This window comes from Mesoplodon mirus (assembly GCF_964341445.2).
Source record: "Mesoplodon mirus genome assembly, chromosome: 8".
Lineage (NCBI taxonomy): Eukaryota > Metazoa > Chordata > Mammalia > Artiodactyla > Ziphiidae > Mesoplodon > Mesoplodon mirus.
Window position 1 is genome coordinate 100,021,373 of NC_138984.1, and position 21,688 is coordinate 100,043,060.

A 21,688-nucleotide genomic window follows, 5' to 3' on the forward strand; every position below is an offset into this window, starting at 1 on the left:
GGAGGTTGCACACATTCTCCAGGTGAGGGTCTGCGGGCGGAGCGCCCGCCTCCCACCGCCCCCACCCCCCACCGCCCAGCCCGGGGCAGGACTGTGCTTGCTGAGCCCCTGTGCCCCTGCTAACGATTCTCACATTTTGCTTTGCAGTTGGAGTTCACCTCCTTCTCTGCCCTGCTCGGGGCACCCCTTAATTCTCAGCCTCCGGGCCTTTACCTGTTCTTGGGGGGCCGGCCCTCTGGAGGGTGGCAGGTGTCTGTCACTGCACTGGAGACTGTTTGGATGTGGTGTTTAATGTCTGTGTCTCTGTTTCTTTCTCCCCACCTCCCTCCTGTTTCTCTACGCTCCTTGGCCTTGACCTTGACCTCCCCTCCCCACCCCCAGCCTGTCTCGCTGCTTGAGAAGGCCGCCCCCCAGTGGTGCCAAGGCAAACTGCAGGCTCATCTCGTAGCTCAAACTAACCTGCTCCGAAATCAGGTGACACTGGCTTCTAACCTTGCACGTGCTGGCGCCTTCTGGTTTGTCGTCCTGTCCTTGGTGCTGGGTGGTGCTGGGCGCTCTTCTGCCCAGACGCCCTGGGGGGGAGGGGCGGGGGCGGGGGCGGGCTCCTCCCGGGTTGGGAAGCAGGGCTGTTTTCATTACGTCTCTGCTGTGAGAGCTCCTGCTTCTGAGATCTGAGGTCCAATGCAGGAGGCGGAGAGAGGCTGGGGTCTCTGCTTGACCTGGGGTGGGCCCACTCTGTTGCGTGGTGCCCGGGGCTCTGGTCATCCTGGGACCGACTCTGAAATCCTAGCCCCCAGGAGCCCAGGAAAGCCTCGGAACTTTTGTCCTCTGTGAGGGCTCTTGCGGGGAGGGATGTGGTGTCTTTAATGCATTGTCCTTCAAGCTTCATGAGAACTGTGAGGTTGCCCTGAATTTACAGAGGAGACAAACCTGTCCAGAGAGGCAGAATCTCCTGCCCAACGTCTCAGAGCCGCTTAGTGCCTGAGTTGGGGCTCAAGCCCTGGGTCATTATCCTGTTTCCCTGGCCCGGGGCTCCATGTGGGTGGTCCTGCCACAGCTGGCCAGAGTCATGGTGACCCTTGTAAATGGACCTGTAGGCCCCATGGTGCCCCTGGAGGGGACGCCGGGAAGGCTCTTCAGTCTGGCTGGGACGCTGAGACCTGGGGCCGAGAGGATTGGCTCTTTGGGAATTTCATGGAGGGCAAACAGTCCACATCACAGTGGTCCCTGAGGGCTTCCTGGAGGAGGCTCTTTGTACAAAAGTCGTGATTGGTAACTACTATCCTGGCAATACCTTGGAATGGGCCGGGTCCTGGCTGAGCACAGTGTGGCCGAGGACCACGATGCAGTGCCCTGGGAGAGGTGGCCTCGTGGTTCTCAGTCCGGTGAAACTGACCAGGCTGTAGCACCCCTTCGTGGTCCTGGGGTGGGGGCAGGCGACAGAGGCCCCACCCAGGAGGTGGGGTTTGGGGTTTTGCTCTGGGCAGCTGCCCCCTTTTTTCTGGGCCACCTTCTGATTTCCTCACCTTCAGCCCACACGTATTGAATGCCTGGGATATGGAGAACTCTGGGCTCTGCGTGGGCTTGTGGCTACCTGCTGCCTGATGTCTTTTAGGCCAAAGCTGTGGGCCGACTTTGGAGGCACTGAGCTGTCGACAGCCTCACCTCTCCAGGGTCTGCGGGAAATGGTCGGGGGAGTCTTGGACAGGCCCGTGTCCTCCCCTGCTGCAGGAGGTAGAGGAGGGCCGAGGGGCTGGAGTGTCCTGTTCTGCCTGTAGAGTCTAGGACTTCTGGCTGGAGGGGGAATGGGGCCACTCACCCAGAGCCAGGATTTCTGCATAATTTCCCCTGAGACGGGTTTGGCACGGTTGCCAGGTGAAGATTTTTGTCCTGTGGGAGAAGCCCCTGGGAGACTGTGGGGCTTGGGGTGGTGGCCGTGGCCGCTTTGGGGCTCCCGGGATGGGTGTGGTTGGGGATCCTGCTGGAGGGCCCCCAGGCCCCCGCCCTGGAGGATCGGCCCTGGAGGATGGCCGCGGGGAGGCCAAGGCACGGGATCTCATCTTTGCATGTTGGATTGCAGATGTTTCGCCTTTCGGCCAAACTGACATTCCCATTTGGATCCAGTTTTCATTTGAGCCTCTCCTCCTGCTCCACCCTGCCTCACGCCTGGCTGGAGGCTGGGGAGCCTTCAGGCCTTTGGCTGGCAGTGAGCTGGGGCACTTGAGGTCCTGGGACTGCCCTGCTGGCTGACTTGACTTTGGGGGGACAGTGCCACCTCCTGAGGCTGTGCTCTCCTGAGCCGGCCAGCTCCAGAGGTCCCCTGGGCTGCTTCCGAGCTGCTCTCCATGTGGGCCGGGGCCTACCCAAATCTGCCTGCAGGGCCCCGGGGCCCTGCTGCATGGCGAGCTTTCCCACTGCTCTACATGTCCGCCAGCGGCGTGTAATGGAGCCACCAGGGCTGCAGGGCCTCCCCAACAATGGACAGCTCTCCCCGCACCTCCTGCCACCGCTAGTGTTTCTGAAAGAGCCAGGATATGAGGAATGTGACTCAAAGGGAATAAAAGACACAGGCCCTGACTTCTAGGAACTCTAAAACGGAGCCACCCTGTCCTTTGCAGCGTTGCTGGGTGTGAGAACAGCGCTTGGTGCACAGCTACGAGCTGCTGTGCTGTCCGCCACCGTCTTGGCTACGCTTGTCCATTTGGGGAGTTAGGATGAGCATTGTGGGGACCAGAGCGGTGGTCTCTGTGGCTGCAGGAGCCGGGGCGGTCAAGGTGGTCCTGGAGGATGTGGGACTTGAGCTGGCCTGTGGGTACTTGGGTGGGAGGCCCACGTGACAGTGCGAGGTGCTGGAGGCTGGAAGTGTGGGTAGTGGCCCCCCATCAGGCACTGGGATTCTCAGAGGACTAAGGCAGGGATGATGTGGCCCATGGCCTGGAGGGCACCACAGATCTGACCCATTCCAGGAGTGGCCCGAGGCATGCATGCTTAGAGACATTTCTTTTATTTCCTATTCTCCCTTTAATTTTTTTTGATAATATTTGTTATTAGTATTCTGTGGACTCCCTTTAATTTTTTTTTGTTTTTTTTTTTGCGGTACGCGGGCCTCTCACTTCTGTGGCCTCTCCCGTTGGGGAGCACAGGCTCAGTGGCCATGGCTCACGGCCCCAGCCGCTCCGCAGCATGTGGGATCCTCCCGGACCGGGGCACGAACCTGTGTCCCCTGCATCGGCAGGCGGACCCCCAACCACTGCGCCACCAGGGAAGCCCTCCCTTTAATTTTTAAATGAGATTTTAAAAAGTGAGGCGAGGCGCTCTTGCTTACTCTAGCAAGTTCCAGCAACCTGAAGGTCATGTAGTCAGGGGCATGGTGGCCCTTCTTCCCTCCAGATCCCACCCCCAAATTCACCGCGGCTCGGCCCGGCACAGCGGGGGGTAGGCCCTGACTCGGGCTGATGCTGGTGCCTGAAGCTGGATGGGACAGCTGGGGGGGCTCAAGGTGGATGGGGCAGCTTGGGTGTGCTCTGTGGCAGTCTGGCGGTTCCGGCCAGTTGGCCTGCGAACGTGAGGCTGCTGGAGGGGAGTTTTCTCCTGGGCGGGGCCTCCACGTTCGTTCCTGGGCTGTGACTCAGAGCCTGAATCCAAGTCACCCCCCCTGAGTCACCGTTTCCTGCAGCGCCCTCCGGAATGTGCTAGCCGAGCCCTTTCTGGGGCCGGGGTCTGTGACTCACCCCTACCCTCGGCTCAGCCCTCGCCAAGCTCCTTTCTTGGGCTCTGTGATGGGGTCTTAGCGCCCCCGCCTGGTGGGTGTGGGCAGGCCTGGAGGGCTCCCGGCCGGCGCCCGGCCCCCAGGCCTCGGGAGTGGGTGCAGGCCCCCTGCCCAGCAGCCCGGCTCCCTCCTCCCCTGCCTCTCCCCTGCCTCTCGTGGATGTGCCCGATCTGCTGCCTCTGGCCTCAGTCTGGTGGGGAAGGGTCACAGAGGAGAGAGGGGTCGGGAGACGGTAGGAAAGACTCTCCTAGGGCGGCCAAGTCCGGCTGGTGGTTGAGGCCAGAACTGGGAGAGGAGGGAAGGCACAGTCAGAGGGGCCGGCGCGAGAGCCGGGCGGCACGCGGACTCCTCGCCTGAGAGAGGCTCCGCTGGAAGTGAGCAGGGTCCCGCCTGGCCGGGTCTGGGGCCTCTGCCCCTCCTGGGCCCCAGCCACCGTTGTCCCTTGTCTCACGCCTTCTTGTGGTTCTCCTCCCCCACCTCCTTCTTGGCGCACCTGGGCCAGATGCTGGGGGCCGGGGCGGGTTCTCCCTTTGGCCGTGGCTGCTCTGCCCGGAATACCTCTGACGGGCCTGGCTGCAGGGGCCCGAGGTGCTGCATGGGGAGGTCTGCCCGGGCGTCCACATCCACGTCAACCTCCATCTTGCCCGAGCCCTGGTCCCGTGCACTGGGGCGGGGGGCCGTGGCCTAGCCTGGGTGGGCCGGGCCGGAGGCCTGGCAGAGGGGAATGATCCGTCCCGCCCCCCAGGCCGAGGAGGAGCTCATCAAAGCCCAGAAGGTGTTTGAGGAGATGAATGTGGATCTGCAGGAGGAGCTGCCGTCCCTGTGGAACAGGTGAGGGGCGGGGGGTGGCGGGCCGAGCCTCGGCCGCCCTCCCCTCCTGAGGCGGCATGGCCATTCTGCCTGCCCTGCTCCGCGCCCTCCCAGGGCTGGGTCCGGTGAGGATGGAGGCGAAGCAGCCCGTGCGGCTCTCCTGGGCTGCGCACCCTGACCTGCAGTTCACCTGGCCCTTCTTCCCTCCCCCCTGCAGCCGTGTGGGTTTCTATGTCAACACATTTCAGAGCATCGCAGGCCTGGAGGAGAACTTCCACAAGGAGATGAGTAAGGTAGTGCCCCTGGGCTGTGCTCCACCTGCCAAGGGCCAGGGTCAGAGGCATGGGTGGGCCGAGCTTCCTCTTCCCTGCTGCGGTTGGACACATGCTGGTGACCACAGGGGGACCCTCTGGGCCCCTGAGAAACAGTGTCAGGGCCCAGTCCTCAAGGAACAGAGTGTCAGGGCCCAGTGGGAGCTGCTGGGTGCTCTGGGGAGGCTGCGAGTGGGCCCCAGGGGTCCAGCCCCGGCCCCCTCCCTGCTCCCAGTTTTATTCTCCTTGCCTGGGTGGAGCCCACCACCCTCAAACTGGAAACGTGCTCTCAGGCAGCCTTGGCCCAGGGAGCTCAGTGTCAGAAAATAGTGGCAGTTTTCCAATTTGTAGGCAGATAATAAATTACTAAAAATTTCCCAATTAAAAAAATGTTTTTTCATGTTTCTTAAGACATTGAAACAAGTCTGCTCTATCTACAGAATCTGGCGCAAGAAGGGGTCTGATTAGCTTAAATTCCTATGTTGTACTGTCATCATTTTGATTAAACTGTCAGTTAAGCTGCAAAGCTGAGTTGGAGGAACCTGGCATTGGCAGCTCCCTCCCTCCCTGTGCCGTGGGTGGACCTGAGTTTGTCTCCTGGGCCCAGAGGAATGAAGTGATTGTGGGGCATTCCAGGCCCCGGGCAGGAGGAGGGCTTTTGCCAGCTTGGGGCCTGTCCTGAGTGACCACCTTCAGTATGGTTTCCTGCCTGGTAGGCCTTCCCTTTCCTTCCTACTTTTTCTTCTTCCCTTCAAAGATTTGAGACAACTTGTAAAAAAATTTTAAAAAACAGAGAGAGGTGTTTTGGGAAGAAAACATTTATGTAAAGTGGGAGGAAAATTCAGCTCTGGGCTTCCTAGTGGCTAAAGCAGAGGGAAGTATACTCAGTAAAGAGAATCACGAGGTGCATGGGGTAAGCCCGTCGTCTTGCCTGGGCTTTCGGTGAAACCTCTGGCAGTTGTAACGTGGCCTGAAAGCATCTTGGCAAGTGGTTTCAGCAATTAGGATCAACAGTTAATTTGCAAAAACAATTGAAAAAAATTAAAAACAGTACAAGCCCTATGGGGCATTTTAGGAAACGCCTGTAAGTAGGAAGAAGAAAAAGGTGGTCCCAGAAACAGTAGCTGTTCGCAGGGCAGCCCACTGCCTCCTCCTTTTTTCCTGTGGGTTTTCTGGGACAGTGTGCTGGTTCCCTGCCCCCAGTGATGGGAAGAGAAGAGCTTGCTCCTGGTTGGGGCAGGGGCACAGGGGAGGGGCTGGTGGGGAGGAAGAGAATCAGGGATGTTGTTAGGGAGAGGGGGGCTGTTTGGTGGCCCCCACCCAACCGGCTTGCTGTCCCTCCTGCAGCTCAACCAGAACCTCAACGATGTGCTGGTCAGCCTGGAGAAGCAGCACGGGAGCAACACCTTCACGATCAAGGCCCAGCCCAGGTGTGTGATGCTCCCCCTCCCCTGCAGAGGGCTGCTGGGGGCTGAGGGAGGTGTGGTCTGGGGCCGGGCTCTTTGCTGAGGTCCTTTCTGGCTGGGCCTCCCTGTGCTCAGGGGAGCAGGTGAGGGTGCCCCACCTCCTCTACCCCGTGTCCCGTCTGGGAAGGAGCTCTCCCGGGCAGGCTGCAGCTCCCCTGCCTGGGCCTGGCTTCCCTATCTGTGCAGCTTTGCAGGCGGGCCCGGTGGACTAAATGATGCAGCCCAATGGGAAGGGAGCCTCCTCGTAGAGTGGGGGCCTGGTCCCAACCTTATCTGAGGCCCCGGATTGGGGGGGGTGCCCTTGTTCCTGCCCTCTGCCCAGAGGGGAGCTCTGCTTCCTGAGGGGAGAGCTCCAGGGAGGAGGGGAAACACCTGGCCCTCGGCTGTGGCCCGTGGGAAACCACAGCAAGTCTGAGATTTCCCTTCCTTTCCGTCCGTGAGCTGCTGTGCATCGCAGCACAGTGTGGAGCAGCGATGCACCTCGCCCTCCTCATCTGCAAGGCAGGGTGATTGCATCTGGTTCTTGGGGTAATTAGGGCGTCCCCTAGGAGGAGGAAGGCAGTCAATATTCAGGGAGTGTCACTGTCCCTCTTCTCTCCTGCAAACACAGTATGTGTGAGGGAGGGAGCGGCCCACAGGGGGCCCTGGGGGCAATAAAGGCCAAAACGTGTTTCCCAGGTCACTGCCTGGCCTGGAGGTCATAGTGGCGCATCCAGGATGGGTGAGGAGGGTGGAGGGCGCCGCCCACCCGGGCAGTGCAGGCAGCGGGGGCCAGGCCGCCTTGGGAAAGGGCTGGTCTGAGGGGAGAGGAAGGGCCGTGGAAGCTTGTGAGCCTCCTTTGCAGCAAAGTGGGCAGCCAGGTTGCCACCTCTCCCAGGGACCCCCGCTGGCCCGCTGACCCCGGTCCTTCTTGGGCCCCAGAGCTCCTGTGGCTGGACCCCTGGCAGGGCGGGTGGCCAGCGCTGTCCCGGCCTGAGCCGCCTGCTGCTCGTCGGGTCCTGCTTCAGGGCAGCGTCCTCTTCTGCTTGTTCTGTGGGCACCACCTCAGGGTGCCTGGCAGGACGCGGAGGCCAGCGGGGGCCCCAGGACTGGACAGCCGGGGCCGTGGGCAGGACTGGGCCCTCTTCCCGGCCCCCGGGAGTTAGGAGGGCTTCTGCTCTTAGCCCTCCTCTGAGCAGAGGGGCTGCCGATGAGGGAAGGGAATAGGCCGGGCCCACATCTGCATTTCCCCGAAATGAAGGCCTCCACGTCCCGCCCGTCCCCACAGAAAGAAAACTAAACTGTTCTCCCGGCTGCGCAGAAAGAAGAACAGGTACCGGCAGTGAGTGCTGTGTGCGGGGGGCCTCGGAGGCCAGCACCCCGGCCCCTGTGCATGCGCCTGGCCCTGCCGAGGGCACCACTAACCCCTAACTCGCCTTCCTGTGTGTGGTGTGCGTGTTGGGGGGCACAGGGCAGAGGGGTGTCGGTGGGAACGGGGGGCGGGCAGACCGCCTTAGCACGTTCCTCTTGGGCTGCGGCCCGACCAGGAGTGGAGGATGCAACCAGAAGGGGGGCCCGGGAGGCTCAGGGAGAGGGCTGCTGCAGCTCCGCAGTTTGTAGGAATTCTGTGTGTGCGTGCGTGCGTGTGTACATATACTGGATATATGTGTATTCTTTAAGGAGGCAAAGACGTTCCCATAAAACACATTCAGTAAAGGTGAGAAGGAACCAGCGAGTCTCCCACGCATCTGTGCCATTGTCTGGCCCCCCGCCATGCTTGGGCAGGTGATGGGGTCACTAGTTTCTGTCTGTCCTTCTAGACCTGCCCGCCTCGTGTGGCTGCTGGACACTGGAAATGTAGCCAGTGTGACTGAGGAGCTGAATTTTTAATTTATTTAATTTGAACAGCCACCTGTAGCTGGTGGCTGGTCTCGGTCAGCACTGTTCTAGAGTTTCTTTAGGCAAGGACGGCATAGATTTCTATTTTGTACCCAGTAGCGGGCCGTGCACACCGTTTGTCCTTGTTGGTACTGAGACTCGACTTGGGGGCCTCACCCTCTCGTCCCCGCTGTGAAGAACCCCCCCTCTGCCCGTTGCCTCTGCTGGTTGCCCAGGTTCCCCGGGAGGACCCATGGGAGCAAAGCCTCGGGGCCCGGGGAGCGGGGCTGGCTGTTTCCTGGCGTGAGGGGTGGACGGCAGGCAAGCTGGTCCAGAGGCCCGTGGGCTCAGGCTGAGGAGTGGGGCTGCCCTGAGCGCAGAGGCTGCTGAGTGACGCGTGGGGTGAGACTCACTTTGCCTCTAGGATGCGTGGCTTTCTCCTGCTGTGGGGCTCGGCGCCCCTGCACCTGGTGGAGGCCTGAGGGAGGCTGGCCGGCCCCTGGCGGTGGCTCCCGGGTCCCGCCCTTGTACCCCCCGGGGGCCCGCAGACCTCAGCTCCGGGTGTGGTTGTCACTGTGTCCAGGGCAGGCCCTGCTGCGGACACCTGCTTGTTCCCGGTGCTCACGCCTGTGTCACCTGATTTCCACCCGTCCTCCTGCACATGAACGTGCAGTTTCACACGTGGGTGCACGGGGACACACACTGGTGCACACGTGGGCGTCACGTTTTTCCAGTGAGTCTGGACACACACGTGCACCCTCAGTTTCCCAGGATCTACGTGGACACACACACGTGCGCGCACATTTTCACACACGGGTCCCCGGGGCATTGGCACGTGCACACACCCTGTCCCACGCACACTCCTTCCTGGACGCCGCGGCCTTCCTCCATCCGGGCCCCTCTCTTGTCTCACCTCCGCAGTGACAACGCCCCTGCGAAAGGGAACAAGAGCCCCTCTCCTCCGCCTGATGGCTCCCCTGCCGCCACCCCCGAGATCAGAGTCAACCACGAACCAGAGCCGGCTGCTGCGGCCGCCCCCGGGGCTGCCCTCCCCAAATCCCCGTCTCAGGTAGGCACGTGTCTCGGTGGCCTGTCCCCTCCCTTCCTTCCTCTGCCTCCTGCTCTGCCGCCGTTCCGCCCCCATCCCTGTCCTCTGTCCCTGCCGGCCCTGGCTCCTCTCTGTGGCCCCCACAGGGGCATCTGTGACCGTCTGTTTCCTCCCTAAGTGTCCCCCCCACCGCCCCCTGCTGTAGCGTCCCCTTCTCTCCTCTCCCCTGGCCTTTGGGCTGCTTGACCTTCTTTGCCTTCTCTTCCTCCCGAGACACAGTCTCCAGGGCCCTCAGCCCCCAGAGCATCCAGATCTGCGCAGGTGGCTGCCTGCCCCTCTTCCTTGCCTTCTTCCTTGCGGGGGGCCATGCGGGACCCTGAAAGGGGCATCGAGAGGAGGGGCTCAGTGAGGGGAGAGGGAGGGGGAAGCCCGCTCCCCGCCGTCCGTTTTCTCCAGGTTTCTGCAGCATCCCCGGGAGCTGCAAAGGGAGAAAGGAGGGGTGGGTCCACCAGGCAGGACCATCTGAGCCCCGCTAGGCTGTCCCCTGGCCCTTCGGCTCCTGGCCGAAGCTCTGCCGGTTGTGGGCCCGCCCGACAGCTGATTAGGAGAGCGATGCTAAGAGGGTGTTGAGAGCCTGCACTTGACTCGAGCACTTGCTCGGGGCCGGACCCTGCGCCAGCCTTTCTGTATTTTCATTCATCGTCCTCACAACCAGCCTGTAAGGCAGATGCTGTTATCACCCCAGCTCGACAAGTGATGAAACCCAGGCTTGGGCGGGGGGGTGACTTGCTGAGGTCCCCGAGTGGGCAGGTGTGTGGCCCTCTGCGGGGCCCTGGCTGTGTGCTGGCCTCGGGGGTGATGGCCAGAGGCTGGGCTGCAGCTCCTCCAGGGGTTGGGTTGGGCAGGGGGCCTGGGCGTGCAGGAGCAGAGGCAGGGGGCTGGACGCCCGGCTCTCTCTCAGCTCCTGTTTCTCTCCTCAGCCTCACCCGAGGGCGGGGAGAGCCAGACCCTCCGATGGCAGCCCCTGGCGGCCCCGCAGGCCCTTCTTTCCTTCTTTTCTGTCCTGTTCTCTCCTCTTCTCTCTTCTTTCGCTCCCTCGCTCTCTGCCCTCCCTTCTCTCTGCACAGGGCTTCCGACCGCCTGCTTCGGCCCCTCCCGGGGGCCCCTGTGGTCTCGGTGTCCATGTCTCGGGGAGCAGTGGCTCTCCTGTTTCGTCCTCCTTGGCGGCTGGGGGGCACCGTGGCCGGGGCTGTGACTAACGTGGCTTTGTCTCTGTCTCCCCGGCCCCCGTGCTCTGCTGTGCGGCCCCCCACCTGCTGCCGACCCCCAGCTCCGGAAAGGCCCACCGGTCCCTCCGCCTCCCAAACACACCCCGTGCACGGAGGTCAAGCAGCAGCAGACCCTCAGCCTGTTTGAGGACACATTTGTCCCTGAGATCAGCGTGACCACCCCCTCCCAGGTCAGCCGCGGCCGCCGCGGCCCAGCTCTCTCTCCCTTCTCTCGCTCTTTCAGGGTGTGCATGGCCTCCCCTACTCCCACCCCCAGTTCCTCTGCCTCAGGAGCAGGGGTCGGCTCTGGGCCTCTCTCTTGCACGTCCCTACGTCCCTCCACCCGTCATCCCTTATCTCTGAGCACGTGGCCAGACGTAGGGACACGGGCAAACAGTCCTAGTAGAGACCGTCGGCTGCGCAGTGGCCTCTCCGTTCCATTGATGCTGTGGCCAAAAGGGGCGGGGAGCACGGAGGAACTGGGCCAATCAGGGAAGGCTTCCTGGAGCAGGTGACGTTTGCCTATGAGCAGACACTGTGCGTTAGACAGAGGTGGCAGCGTGCATGCGTGTAGGTCAGGACGGGTGAGGGACAGGCTCAGGAACTGCCGGGAGTTCCGTGCGCGTCAGGAGAATGCTGCTTGGGCGGCGGTGAGGAGGTGACTCGCAGGGTTGCGAACACCTGCAAGGCACTGAGACTTTAGCTCCCAGAGCTTCTGACCCCACCTGGAGCCGGGGCTGTGGCTGGGCTGCCGAGCCCAGGTCCTGCTGTCCATGCCCTAGGAGGCACGTAATGCCCATCCCCATGGGGACGGAGGGAGGGCGGAGCAGGGGAGGTCACTGTGGTGGCAGGGGGGTGGGCTGCACATGGTCGGGTCAGCTCACAGAGGCCGCAGTGCACCGACCACTCCAAGCCTGGCCTCCGGGCCTCACAGCCGGGCCGCCCTGTCCCTGCCGGGCCTCGCCATTCATGCAGGCTGCCTCGTCCCAGGCTGTGCTGGGCCCACGTTGCAGCGCTGCTGTGGGCTTGTCCTGCCCGGGTGTCTGGGTTCTGCCTTGTGCAGGCTCCTTTACACAAGCTCAGAGGCCTGCAGAGAGGGGCAGGGCTGGGGGGTGGCACGTCGGGGGAGAGGCAGTTAGGAGCAGAGGACCGCGCTCTCCGCGCTGAGGGGCCGTGGGGTGAGTGGGCTTCCAGCCCCCATGGGAGGACTTCGGGTTGGAGCTGGAACTTTCAGTGCAGGGCGGCTGGGGGAGGGCGGGGGTTGCCCTGTCTCGGGGGACCCGGGAGGGAGCCTTTCTGGAGAGCCTGGCTGAGGCTGGCCCCGGGCACTCCCGGGGCCTTGGGGAACCGCGGACTCGGTAGCTTGTGGCTGGGACGCTAGCCACCTGGAGCCTGCCTCCGCCTCGGGGTGCACGCGAGGGCTAGTGGACACTGCGCAGGGAGTGGAGCCAGCCGCTGATCTACCAGGCCTGGTTCGGTTTTCGGTCCCCTCTGGGAGGGGTTGTCCCCACTTCACAGGTGAGGAATTGAGGGCCTCACCTGCAGCCAGGCCGCCCACTGAGCGTGGCCCTCGCCGTGCTCCCTGCATGCCTCCCCTCCGTCTTTCCGCCCACTCCCTGGAGCCGGGGCCCCGCCCAGCGGGGTTGGAGAGCCCTCACCGGGGGTGCTTTGCATGGGGCTGGGGTGGGCTGGTCCCCCCAGGATGCTGTGCCGACAGCGCTGCTCTGCTGGGCTGTGGTGAGTAGCCTGCGTGCCTGCCCCCGAGGCCGGTTCCGGGCCTGCATGGTGGGAGGCTGGCCTGCTGGGAGGTGAGCAGAGAGTGCGCGGTCGGCCCTTGGCCTGGTGACCCTGTCCCCTCGGAGTCTCGTGGGGCAGCGGCTGCCTGGTCCTGGCTGGCTTCTTAGAGGGGTGGGTGGTGGGGCCATGAGGGGCAGAGAAATGCTGCCTGCAGCCGGTGAGGGCACCCAGGACCCAGCCTGCGCGGCCTCCCGGACACTCGGTCCCCTAGAGATGGCAGTGACCTTCCTCCCAGGCTCGTTGGACAGGGCTTGACTTGAAGGAGAGTCCGTGGCTGGGGATGAGCGTGGGGCGGGAGTGCGTCCCCTGAGCTTGGGCCTGGGCCCTCTGTGCCTTATCCCCTGAGCTGTAAGCTGGCGGCACCAGCCCTTCTCAGGACTGCGGGTCTTGGGTCTCCCCGCACAGGCCACAGCTCAGCTGGGAAGGCCCCCCCGGGGGACCCCTGTCCACGCTTCCAGGTCTCGGGTCCTTCTAAATGGAGGACCTCAGGTGCTTCGGGCTGGAGGGCATGTCCCGTCAGTTCTGGGCCCCATCAAGTGGGTGGGGAGGGAAGCTGGCTGGCCCGGGCTTGCGGGGCTGTGGCCCTCCCAGCCCTGCCTGAGGGGAGGACCCTGGGCCGAGCCTGGGCAGGCATAGCCCTCCCTGTACCCGGGGAAGCCCCTTATGTGAGATGGGGCCACAGGTGAGCAAGCCCTCCTCCTAGGAAGGCAGCGTGTCCGCTGGGCGCTGGTGCCAGGCGGCTTGTCCTCCAGGGTGGCTCTGGGAAAGACCCTTTTCTTCCATGATCGTCTGGCCCAGCTTACTGAGGGGCTGGCTTCTCACATTGTGGACGGGGCCACTGCGGCCCGTCTCCTGGGGCCATTCCTGCTACATGCACATCCCTGGGCTGCGCTCAGCCCCGCTGAATGGGAAACCTGGGGGCGCTGGGGAGGGACGTGCAGTGTGAACACGGGTGCTCAGGTGTTGGGGGGCCCCCCCCTCTGTTACGACGGGGCTCCTGGGCTCTGTTTGCTGGCTCGGCCCTGAGCTGGCTGGGGGTGGGTGTCACCTCAGGACTGCCTGTCAGTCTGCCGCAGCAAGGGGAGGCCTGTACCTATCCAGGGGCCCTCCGAGCCGGGGGACTGAGTGTGGTCTTGTCCAGCCCGGGCCTTGGCCGGGGCTGCTGCTGGTGGGCGCAGACACTGGGAGGCCTCCTCGGCCTGCAGGATGGGACAGACGCGAGACAGTTGGGGGCTCGGCCTCGGTCTGGCGGGTGGCTGCCCGGCGGCTGGCCAGCAGCGAGCCAGCCCCAGGTGTGTCCTTGTGTGGGTGGAGCCTGCGCCGGGGGTGTGGTGTGGGTCATGCCCTTGTGCTGGTGGGTGTGTCTGGGAGCGGAGCCTGCTGTGCCGCCCTGGCTGAGTGCTCGCAGCCTGTCACTAACTGCCTTCCTTCTCTGCTGCTGTTGCCAAGTTTGAGGCCCCGGGGCCTTTCTCGGAGCAGGCCAGTCTGCTGGACCTGGACTTTGACCCCCTCCCACCTGTGGCAAGCCCTGTGAAGGCGCCCACGCCCTCTGGTCAGGTTGGTGTGAGCCCACCACTGCCCACGGGCCCACCGGCCTCTGGGCACCGGGGCCTGGGTTCATGTCTGCCCACCGGCCATGTGAGCCCATCTAGGCCCAGGCCTTTGGGGGTCCTGGGGTCACCAGGCTCTCCTCCCACTCACTGCCCTTCCCCTGGAGCCCTGGTCCCCAGCTCTTGTCACCTCCCTTGGTCCTGACCATGGGAAAGGGAAGAGGGCAGACACAGGTCAGCAGGAGGACCCTCAGGACGAGGTCAGCTGAACACTCACCTGGCAACTTACACGGTCCATCTCAGCCCCCTCCTGCCCCTCTCCTGGCGGCAGCCCCGGGTGTGGGCACTCCCTGGCCTGGGGGGGGTCTCTGTAGCCTGGAATGTGTCCAGGACTCGGTGCTCTGGGGACCACAGAGCCCGGCTCTGTTCTGCCCTGTGCCTGCTGGGCTCGAGGGCCCTGGGATGGGTGCGGGGTGGGGGTCCCTGGGGACTGCTTGCCTGCCGCCGCCTCTAACCTCCGTGCTAACTCTGTCCTTCTCCCCTCTGCTGTGCTCAGTCAATTCCGTGGGACCTCTGGGAGGTAAGCTGTGTTTGCTCTGTGCCCACCCCGCCTCGTCCTGCACCTGGCTGGTTCACAGGTGCACACGCACACGCACACCTGGCCGTGCCCACGCGCACAGGGAGCTGCCGCTCCTCCAGCTGTTCTGCTCCCCCCCCGCCCGCCCCCTCCATGGAGACACTGGGCCTTCAGCCAGGCCCTGTGGGAAAAGCCTCCTCAGCTTAGCCTCTGAAGAGTCCCCCATGGTACAGCCCAGTTGTCAGGGCCTGTGAGTGGCGTAGACAGTGACCAAGTGGTCCCCGAGGGTGGATGGGGTGTCCCCGTGCTGGGCCAAGGCCTGCTGGGTAGGGGGGCCTTGGGGTGGAGGGTCCTTGCCCCCGAGGAGCTTTCTGTCAGCAGGGGCCCTGCAGGGCAATGGCACCAGGGAGCTGCTGGGACAGAGGAGGGGGGAGAGATGATTCGAGAAACAGGACACACAGAGTGAGGCCAGGCGCCTGCCCGACAGGTGCTGTCATCGCCTGGTGGCTCAGACATCCACGTCCTCAGGGAGGACACGGGACACCCCACAGCTGGTGATGCGGCTCCCGCAGGACCAGGAGGGGCTGGCGAGAAAGTGCCAGCAGCCCAGGCTCTGGGGCTCGCAAGCTCCAGGGTATTTCACTGGAGGAGGCCAGAGAGAGCCTGGTGCAGGCAGGCGGAGCCTCCTCCCAGCCACGTGCTGAGCTGCGTGTGGCACATTCACACCTTCCTGTCCCCTGGGCAGTGGTGGGAGGATGTGTCCCTCCGGGGAGTCCCTGTCTGTGCCCCGTGGGGCTCCGGCCAGGCTGCAGGCGCCCATCTGCTGCCGTGGGCCCACGCTGCGCTGCTCACGACCTTCTTCTCTTGTCTCCCGCCCCCCCGCCCCCCGCCCCTCCCACCCTGTTCTCCCTGGTGGCCCATCACTAGCCCACAGAGAGTCCAGCTGGCAGCCTGCCTTCCAGGGAGCCCAGCGCTGCCGAGGGCACCTTTGCCGTGGCCTGGCCCAGCCAGACGGCCGAGCCGGGGCCTGCCCAAGTAAGTGCCCCCGCCAGCCCCTCACCCGCCCCCGGCCTCTGGGGGTGTAGCATGGAGGAAGAGCCCGGAGGAGGGGGCACAGGACGGACAAGGCCACCGTGGGACTGAGGGTGAGGCTAGAGCCCTGAGCCAGGAGGCCCCGGGGCAGGGCTTGTGGCTCAGTTAGGTCAGCCCCTCACCCGCTCGCCGACCCCTGCCCCAGCTTCCCAGCTCAGGCCTCCCACGGTGGGAGGGAGGCATGTCTCGAGCACCTCCAGGTCCATGGTGGGCACTCTCCAGAATTCTCCTTTAACCTTCAGCCTGACCTAGACATTTCCTCCTCCTACAGATGAGGAGGTGGGGGCTAGGAGGGCTGAGTGATTGCTCCCAGAGCTCAGAAGTGGCTGAGTTTCATTGCGGGCCCAGCGCAGCCTGTCTGCAGCCAGGCAGTGTCCGAGGTGCCCTGCCTGGGCCCTCGCCACGGGAGCCACCTGTGAGGGGCCAGCGGGGCCAGGCGGGTGGGAGGAAGCCAAGGCTTGGCCAGGGCTTGGGCTTAGAGGGCAGGGCCTGTGAGGGAGGCTTAGGGAGACTCAGGCTCAGGCTCAGGCCCAGGGGCCTGCGCTGGGCTTCTCAGCAGCACGTCACTTGGGGTCCGTGTGTCTGCCAGCACCTTCTCCAGCCACTTCCGTGCCCGGAGCCTTTCTTTGAGGGGCTCCCTGTACCAGGCAGAGGCACTGGCTCTGCGTGGCCCCTCCCCTTGTCCTGGTCTCAGCGCCCCATCCTGTGTCTGACCCCATGCCGGCATTTATGTTGCAGCCAGCAGAGGCCTCGGAGGTGACGTGTGGGACCCACCCTGCGGCTGGAGCCCAGGAGCCCGGGGAGACAGCAAGTGAAGCAGCCTCCGTAAGATGACAGGGACCAAGGCCCTGTCTTTTCTCCCCGCCGCCCGCGGCTCCCTAGCCCCGTGTCTTGCTCTGTGCTGGTCCAGGTCATGGTTCCTGGTAAGGAACCTGGAGGCAGGCTGGTCTGGCATTGGGCACAGACACCCCCTTCTCCGCCCGCGCGGCCCCGCCCTCCGGGACCCACTCCCCGCCCTCGCTAACCTGCGCCCCCTCCCCCCAGAGCTCTCTCCCGGCGGTGGTGGTGGAGACCTTCTCGGCGACTGTGAACGTGACGGTGGAGGCCAGCAGCGGGGCAGGGCGCCTGGACCTGCCCCCGGGGTTCATGTTCAAGGTGAGCCTGGCCTGCTGACCCTCAGCCGCCGGCTGCCTCCACGGGGAGGGGAGGACACTGGGCCCGAGGCTACGTGGGGGGCCCAAAGCCGTCCTTCCCCGACTACTACCCGTCCTCTGCTCCCCAGTCCGCGAGGTGGCGTCCGAGCCCCGCTCCTGCTACTTTCACCTTCTCCCGGCGCCCACGGGGCTGCAGGTGGGACAAAGGCTGCTGAGGAAAGGGGTGTTAGCTCTCCCTACCCTCTGCAGGTGCAGGCCCAGCACGACTACACGGCCACTGACACGGACGAGCTGCAGCTCAAAGCTGGGGACGTGGTGCTGGTGATCCCCTTCCAGAACCCGGAGGAGCAGGTGAGGCCCGGTCTGCAGGGAGGCGGCGCGGCCAGCAGGGGGCAGCAGAGCCACGCCAGCCGACCCGCAGCCTCTCCCCAGGCCTCCCTTCCCTGCGGCCGGCACGGTTCCCTTTGCTGCTCTCACCCCGTCTGCCCCCCTCACTCTCTCACTTCCTGCCTCTTGCTTCCTCCTTCCCGCAGCCTCTGTCTGCCTTTCTCTGCATCCTAGTTCCTTCGGCCCTTTCTCCCTTCCAGGCCCCCCCAACCCGGGCCCCCCTCCTCCGGGACCGCATCCCAGGCTGCCCCTCCATGGACCACATACCCCCACCCGCCTCTCTGCAGCCTCCTGTTGGCCCCAGGTGCCACCCTCCAGGCTGGCCCAGCCCTGTCCACAAGGGCACGCGCTTCCCTGCCCATGTGACGGACCCCCGAGTCCACAGCCCTGTCCCCAGCTGGTCCTCACCCTGATGCCTCTCAGACCCTTCTCCTGCTGTGGCCTCTCCTTGTGAAGGTCCTCAGAGTGGGCTTTGCTGAGCCCTGGGGGGCGCAGAGTAGGGCAGAACTGCCCCCTCCCCTCCCCCCAGGTCTGGACGGGCTGCTTTATTTAGGTCGCTGTGGCCCCTCAGCAGGAGCCCCTGTTTGTGGGGTGCTGGTGGTCCAGTGGGGCTGCCCACATGGGTATCCAGGTGGCAGCCACAGTGCAGAGGGAACCTAGTGGGGCTCTAGTCCGTTCAGTCACCAACATGTCCCTGTGGTATAATTGTCAGAGTGCCCGAGGGTGGAAGGAGGGCTGGATTTGGGGTGAGGCCAAGCTGGCTGGGGCGTCCTGGGCTGGGGCTTGAGGACACTAGGTACTTACTGAGGCCACCGTGGGCTGGGAGGTTTGAGTAACAAGGATTTCCTGGGCCTGGTGCTGAATCAGCTCATTTTCCTAAAGCCCCAATTCCCTGCTGATCTCCCTGGTGGGCCAGCCCTGGTCTAGGTGGGGTTTTTAGAAGCAGACTCTTGGCCTCCCAGCCCACAGTGAGAGCCATCTGGGATGGGTGGAAGTGGCTCAGGTAGGACACACACAGGGTCTAAGACAAGGCAGGTAATCCTGCAGGTGGGTCCCAGGCATAGCCCCGCTGCAGGGGCAGCAGTGGCAGGGGGTGTGTGGTCACTGCAGGCCCAGGGGTCAGTGCTTGTCACGGCTTGGGTAGATGATCCCTGTGAGGGGTCAGTATTAAAGCAAAGGTCAGGTTCGACTCGGAGGGCTTGGTGGGATGGCCTCAGGTCACTCTAGAAGCTTTCAAGTGGTCAGTGCTCTGAAGAATTTTCTGGCATTGTTTGTGGAAGGCCGGAAGAACAGTTGATGTCCTCCTCGGTGATGTGGCCTCTGTGGGCACCAGCTGGTGGGAAGCGCTTTGGTGGGGGATTGAAGGAGTCGTTTAGAGGCGTTTGGACCAGTGCAGCAGTCAGGCTGCCTTCCCGCGGTGAGGAGGACTCACCAAACAATAAAGAGTTAAATGCACCTACTGCAGGGAGGGATGGCTCCTGGGGTGGGGGGCCCGGTTTGGGTCTCAAGAGAAGAGCAGGGAATGCTGCCTGGAGGAGGCATCCTTTAAGGCAGGTGTGATGGTCTAGAGGAAATGAGCGGCCAGAAGGAGGGCTCCCCCAGCCCCATGCAACGCGCTGGCTTCCCCTCAGGATGAAGGCTGGCTCATGGGCGTGAAGGAGAGCGACTGGAATCTTTACAAGGAACTGGAGAAGTGCCGGGGCGTCTTCCCCGAGAATTTCACCGCGAGGGTGCAGTGAGAGCGGAGCGGCTGGTGGTGCTGCGGACGCGTGAACAGCAGCACCTTTTCCCGAAAAATGTGTGTTTTTTTTTTTCCGTTTTTGTTTTTAAACTTTTGAAAAGCAAAGGGAAATTGAGGGGAGAGACCTAAGCCAGGAGGTGTCTTCCCAAAGATGAGGTGGTTTTCCAAAGAGCCTGGTTTCGGCGAGTCCGGCGGAATCGCCAGCGTTCCTGAAGCTGCTGTATCCCCTAGTTGAGTTCCCGGCCGCGTTCCCGGCCGCCTCCCCGGCCCGCGCCCGCTGGGTGGCGCCGCTGCCGCCGCCTGGGTGCCCGGCCGCGGGGCGGGGCCTGGGGGCCGCCGCGCACCGCGCTTGCCTGAAGCTTGGGCCGGCCGCCCGGGCCGGGGGCCCCCCTTTCCTGGCAGCTGCCGCAGGTGGCGTCCAGCGTCCCCTGAGACCTCGGGCCCAGACACCAGCCTGGCCTGGCCCTGCCCCGCAGACGTCTGTGTGCTGTTTGAAAATAAATCTTAGTGTTCAAAACAAAATGAAACAAACAAAAATGACAAAAGTACTCAAAGTGTGTGTGTGTGTCCCTCCATTTCGGTCTGCTGTGCAGTGCAGCCGCGATTATCTGTGCTTCTGTCCTGAGACAGCCCCCCCTGCAGGCCCTCTGCCCTGGCCGGCACCCCTGCCCGTGCGTGACCTCCGCGTCCTTTGGGGCTCATCTGGGCCCGGACCCGGCAGGGGCTTTAGCCCTGTCCCGTGATGTTTTCACTGGCTGTTGGTGGGGTTGCAGGAGATGGGGGCCCGGTGACGGGAAGAGCAGACAAGGGGCTCGAAGAGCCAGCTCTGTGCCCAGGAGTCTGCTGGGTGCCGCCCTCAGGGACTCTATTTAGTGCGTGTGAGAACTCGGGGGCGGTACCAGGGCAGCATTGCACAGATGAGGAGTCAGGCTCGAGGGATTTGGGAGGTTTGCTGGTGAGTGGTGGGACAGGGGCGGGAGTAGGGGCAGGGGCTGAGCCCTGGCGCGGGCGCGGGAAGGCCTGATGGTCCGGCTCCGCCGCGCTCCCCACCTGCCTCTCTGTCCGGCATCAAGGCCCCCACTGCACGCAGCCCGGGTCTCCAGCTCCATCAGTGGACGCGGGCGGCTCTGAGTGGCATGTGGCACATGCAGCAGTGGCCTGAGTGCTTCCCGGGGGCCGCTGGAGTTGTGCTCTTGGGCCCAGGGACCAGCCTGGACTTCCAGGTGGCAAGGATTTTTCTCTGCATGAATCTCTTCTGCAGAAAAAGCAGGTGACAGGGATGAACGTTGGAGTCTTCACTTTATCTTTGGATATAACTCCTGAGCTTTGTTTCAGGTGGCGGGATTGTCACTGCCGTGGCTCTGCCTTGTCCTGTGGCTGACAGTGTCTGCTCTGTCAACCAGAATTTCTGTGAGCAAGGAAATTATGAGAGTGGGGCACAGGAAGTTGATTTCTATTCCCCCTGCTTCGCAAGCTTTAGCATTTCCGCCTTTTTCCTCCTCCCTCCCTCCCTCCCTTCCAGGTTGACAGGTTAATTCTCCCGCCCAAGGCCACTCAGCTCATTGTTGGTGGAGCCAAGCTTGAAGCCCAAACCAGGCGAGCTACACTGAGCTTCCAAACCTGGGGTGTGTGTGCCCTGTGGGGTATGTGGAGGCCTGCAGCCAGGTGCCAACACGAGAGGCTTCACTTTTATTTCATGATGAGAAATTTAAAGGCATTGTTCAGGAGAAAGTATTTGCGTTAGGTTTCTCACAAGGTGAGATTCAGAGAGGTATCAGCTGGTGGCTGACCCTCAAGGGGGTCCCCTCCCTTGCAGCTGGGCTACTTCGGCAGGAAGAGCCCTGCTTTGTGTCGGGTGGGGCCTGCAGGGAGCTCCGTGTGGGAGTGGGGAGGGAGCCGGCCCTGCAGGGACAGCTCCAGCCCTAGGACCGAGTGTGGGGCTCCCGCCCAAGCGAATAAGTAGCTAGCTCGAGGCCTGAGCTGCACCGAGTGTCTGGGAGCTGGGACACCTCCAGGTGTGTGTCAGTCCAAGAGAGCTCAGAGCCAGGCAGCTCACACCTTGTCGGCCTCCCCTCCGCATCCTCGAGGCCACAGACGCCCCTGGCCCATCTCATAGACTCCCCTGGCCTCCCCTCCTTCCGGCCGGCTCCCCAGGAGGCCTTGCACAGTGACTCGGACGTTGTCCAGGCTGCCGGCTGGCCTCCTGTTCCTCCTCCTCGGTTGGATTTGGGAACCAGGCTGGCGTTGCTTCTCTTGGTTCCACTGGCCTGCAGACCCTCGGCTCTGACTCTGGGACTTCAAGTGTTCACACCGCTAGCCTCACCACCCCAAACACCAGGCTCTATGCAGGGGCTCTGTGACCGAACATTGGGTTTGTTGGCTCAGCAAACCTCAGCTGGTTGTCTTCAGTGCCTGAGGTGTGTGGGCAGTTGGGCTGCGGCTCAGGCCCTCCGAGATGCTCCCGGCTCCCCTGTGCCCTGAGTGTCAGCTTCATCTCTGGGCTGCGTCCTCAACCGTTTCCGGTTTGATGTCTGCACACCCCACCCAGAGCGGCGGGGGACTTCCTTCCCAGAAGCCCCCCAGCAAAGCTCCTTTGTCTCATTGGCCTGAACTGGGTCAGGTCCCCAATGCTGAATCAGCCATGTGGCCAGCGGTGGGACCTCAGGATTGGCCCCAAACTTACAAGGCCTTGAGATGGAGGCGCGGTTGGGCTGGGGGGCTGGGGAGAGAGGACACCTGAACCAAAATTTGGATATAGCTTCCAAGGAGAAGAGGGGTGGGTTCTAGGAACTGGAACCAGTGACTGTGCACACCACGGTGGCTTCCAGAAAGGGCCGAGAGACCAGGGAACGTGCCTGATG

At 63.4% G+C, this 21,688-nt stretch overlaps 1 protein-coding gene across 5 annotated transcripts in view; it reads left to right on the forward strand.

Moving 5' to 3' along the window:
• BIN1 (bridging integrator 1) overlaps positions 1-19,367 on the forward strand; it is a 56,947-nt gene extending 37,580 nt beyond the window's left edge. The window contains exons 7-18 of one of the 5 annotated variants that reach the window (XM_082631118.1): positions 4,515-4,600; positions 4,797-4,872; positions 6,238-6,320; positions 9,135-9,282; positions 10,592-10,720; positions 13,776-13,883; positions 14,433-14,456; positions 15,381-15,488; positions 16,284-16,370; positions 16,590-16,700; positions 16,949-17,050; positions 18,718-19,367. In XM_082631118.1, the coding sequence (XP_082487244.1) occupies positions 4,515-4,600; positions 4,797-4,872; positions 6,238-6,320; positions 9,135-9,282; positions 10,592-10,720; positions 13,776-13,883; positions 14,433-14,456; positions 15,381-15,488; positions 16,284-16,370; positions 16,590-16,700; positions 16,949-17,050; positions 18,718-18,825 (1,170 nt within the window). In that variant the 3' untranslated portion in view covers positions 18,826-19,367. The remainder of the gene's footprint in view (positions 1-4,514; positions 4,601-4,796; positions 4,873-6,237; positions 6,321-9,134; positions 9,283-10,591; positions 10,721-13,775; positions 13,884-14,432; positions 14,457-15,380; positions 15,489-16,283; positions 16,371-16,589; positions 16,701-16,948; positions 17,051-18,717) is intronic. The other 4 variants (XM_082631114.1, XM_082631115.1, XM_082631116.1 and 1 more) reach the window with 4 other exon arrangements.
• Positions 19,368-21,688: the final 2,321 nt, after the last annotated feature.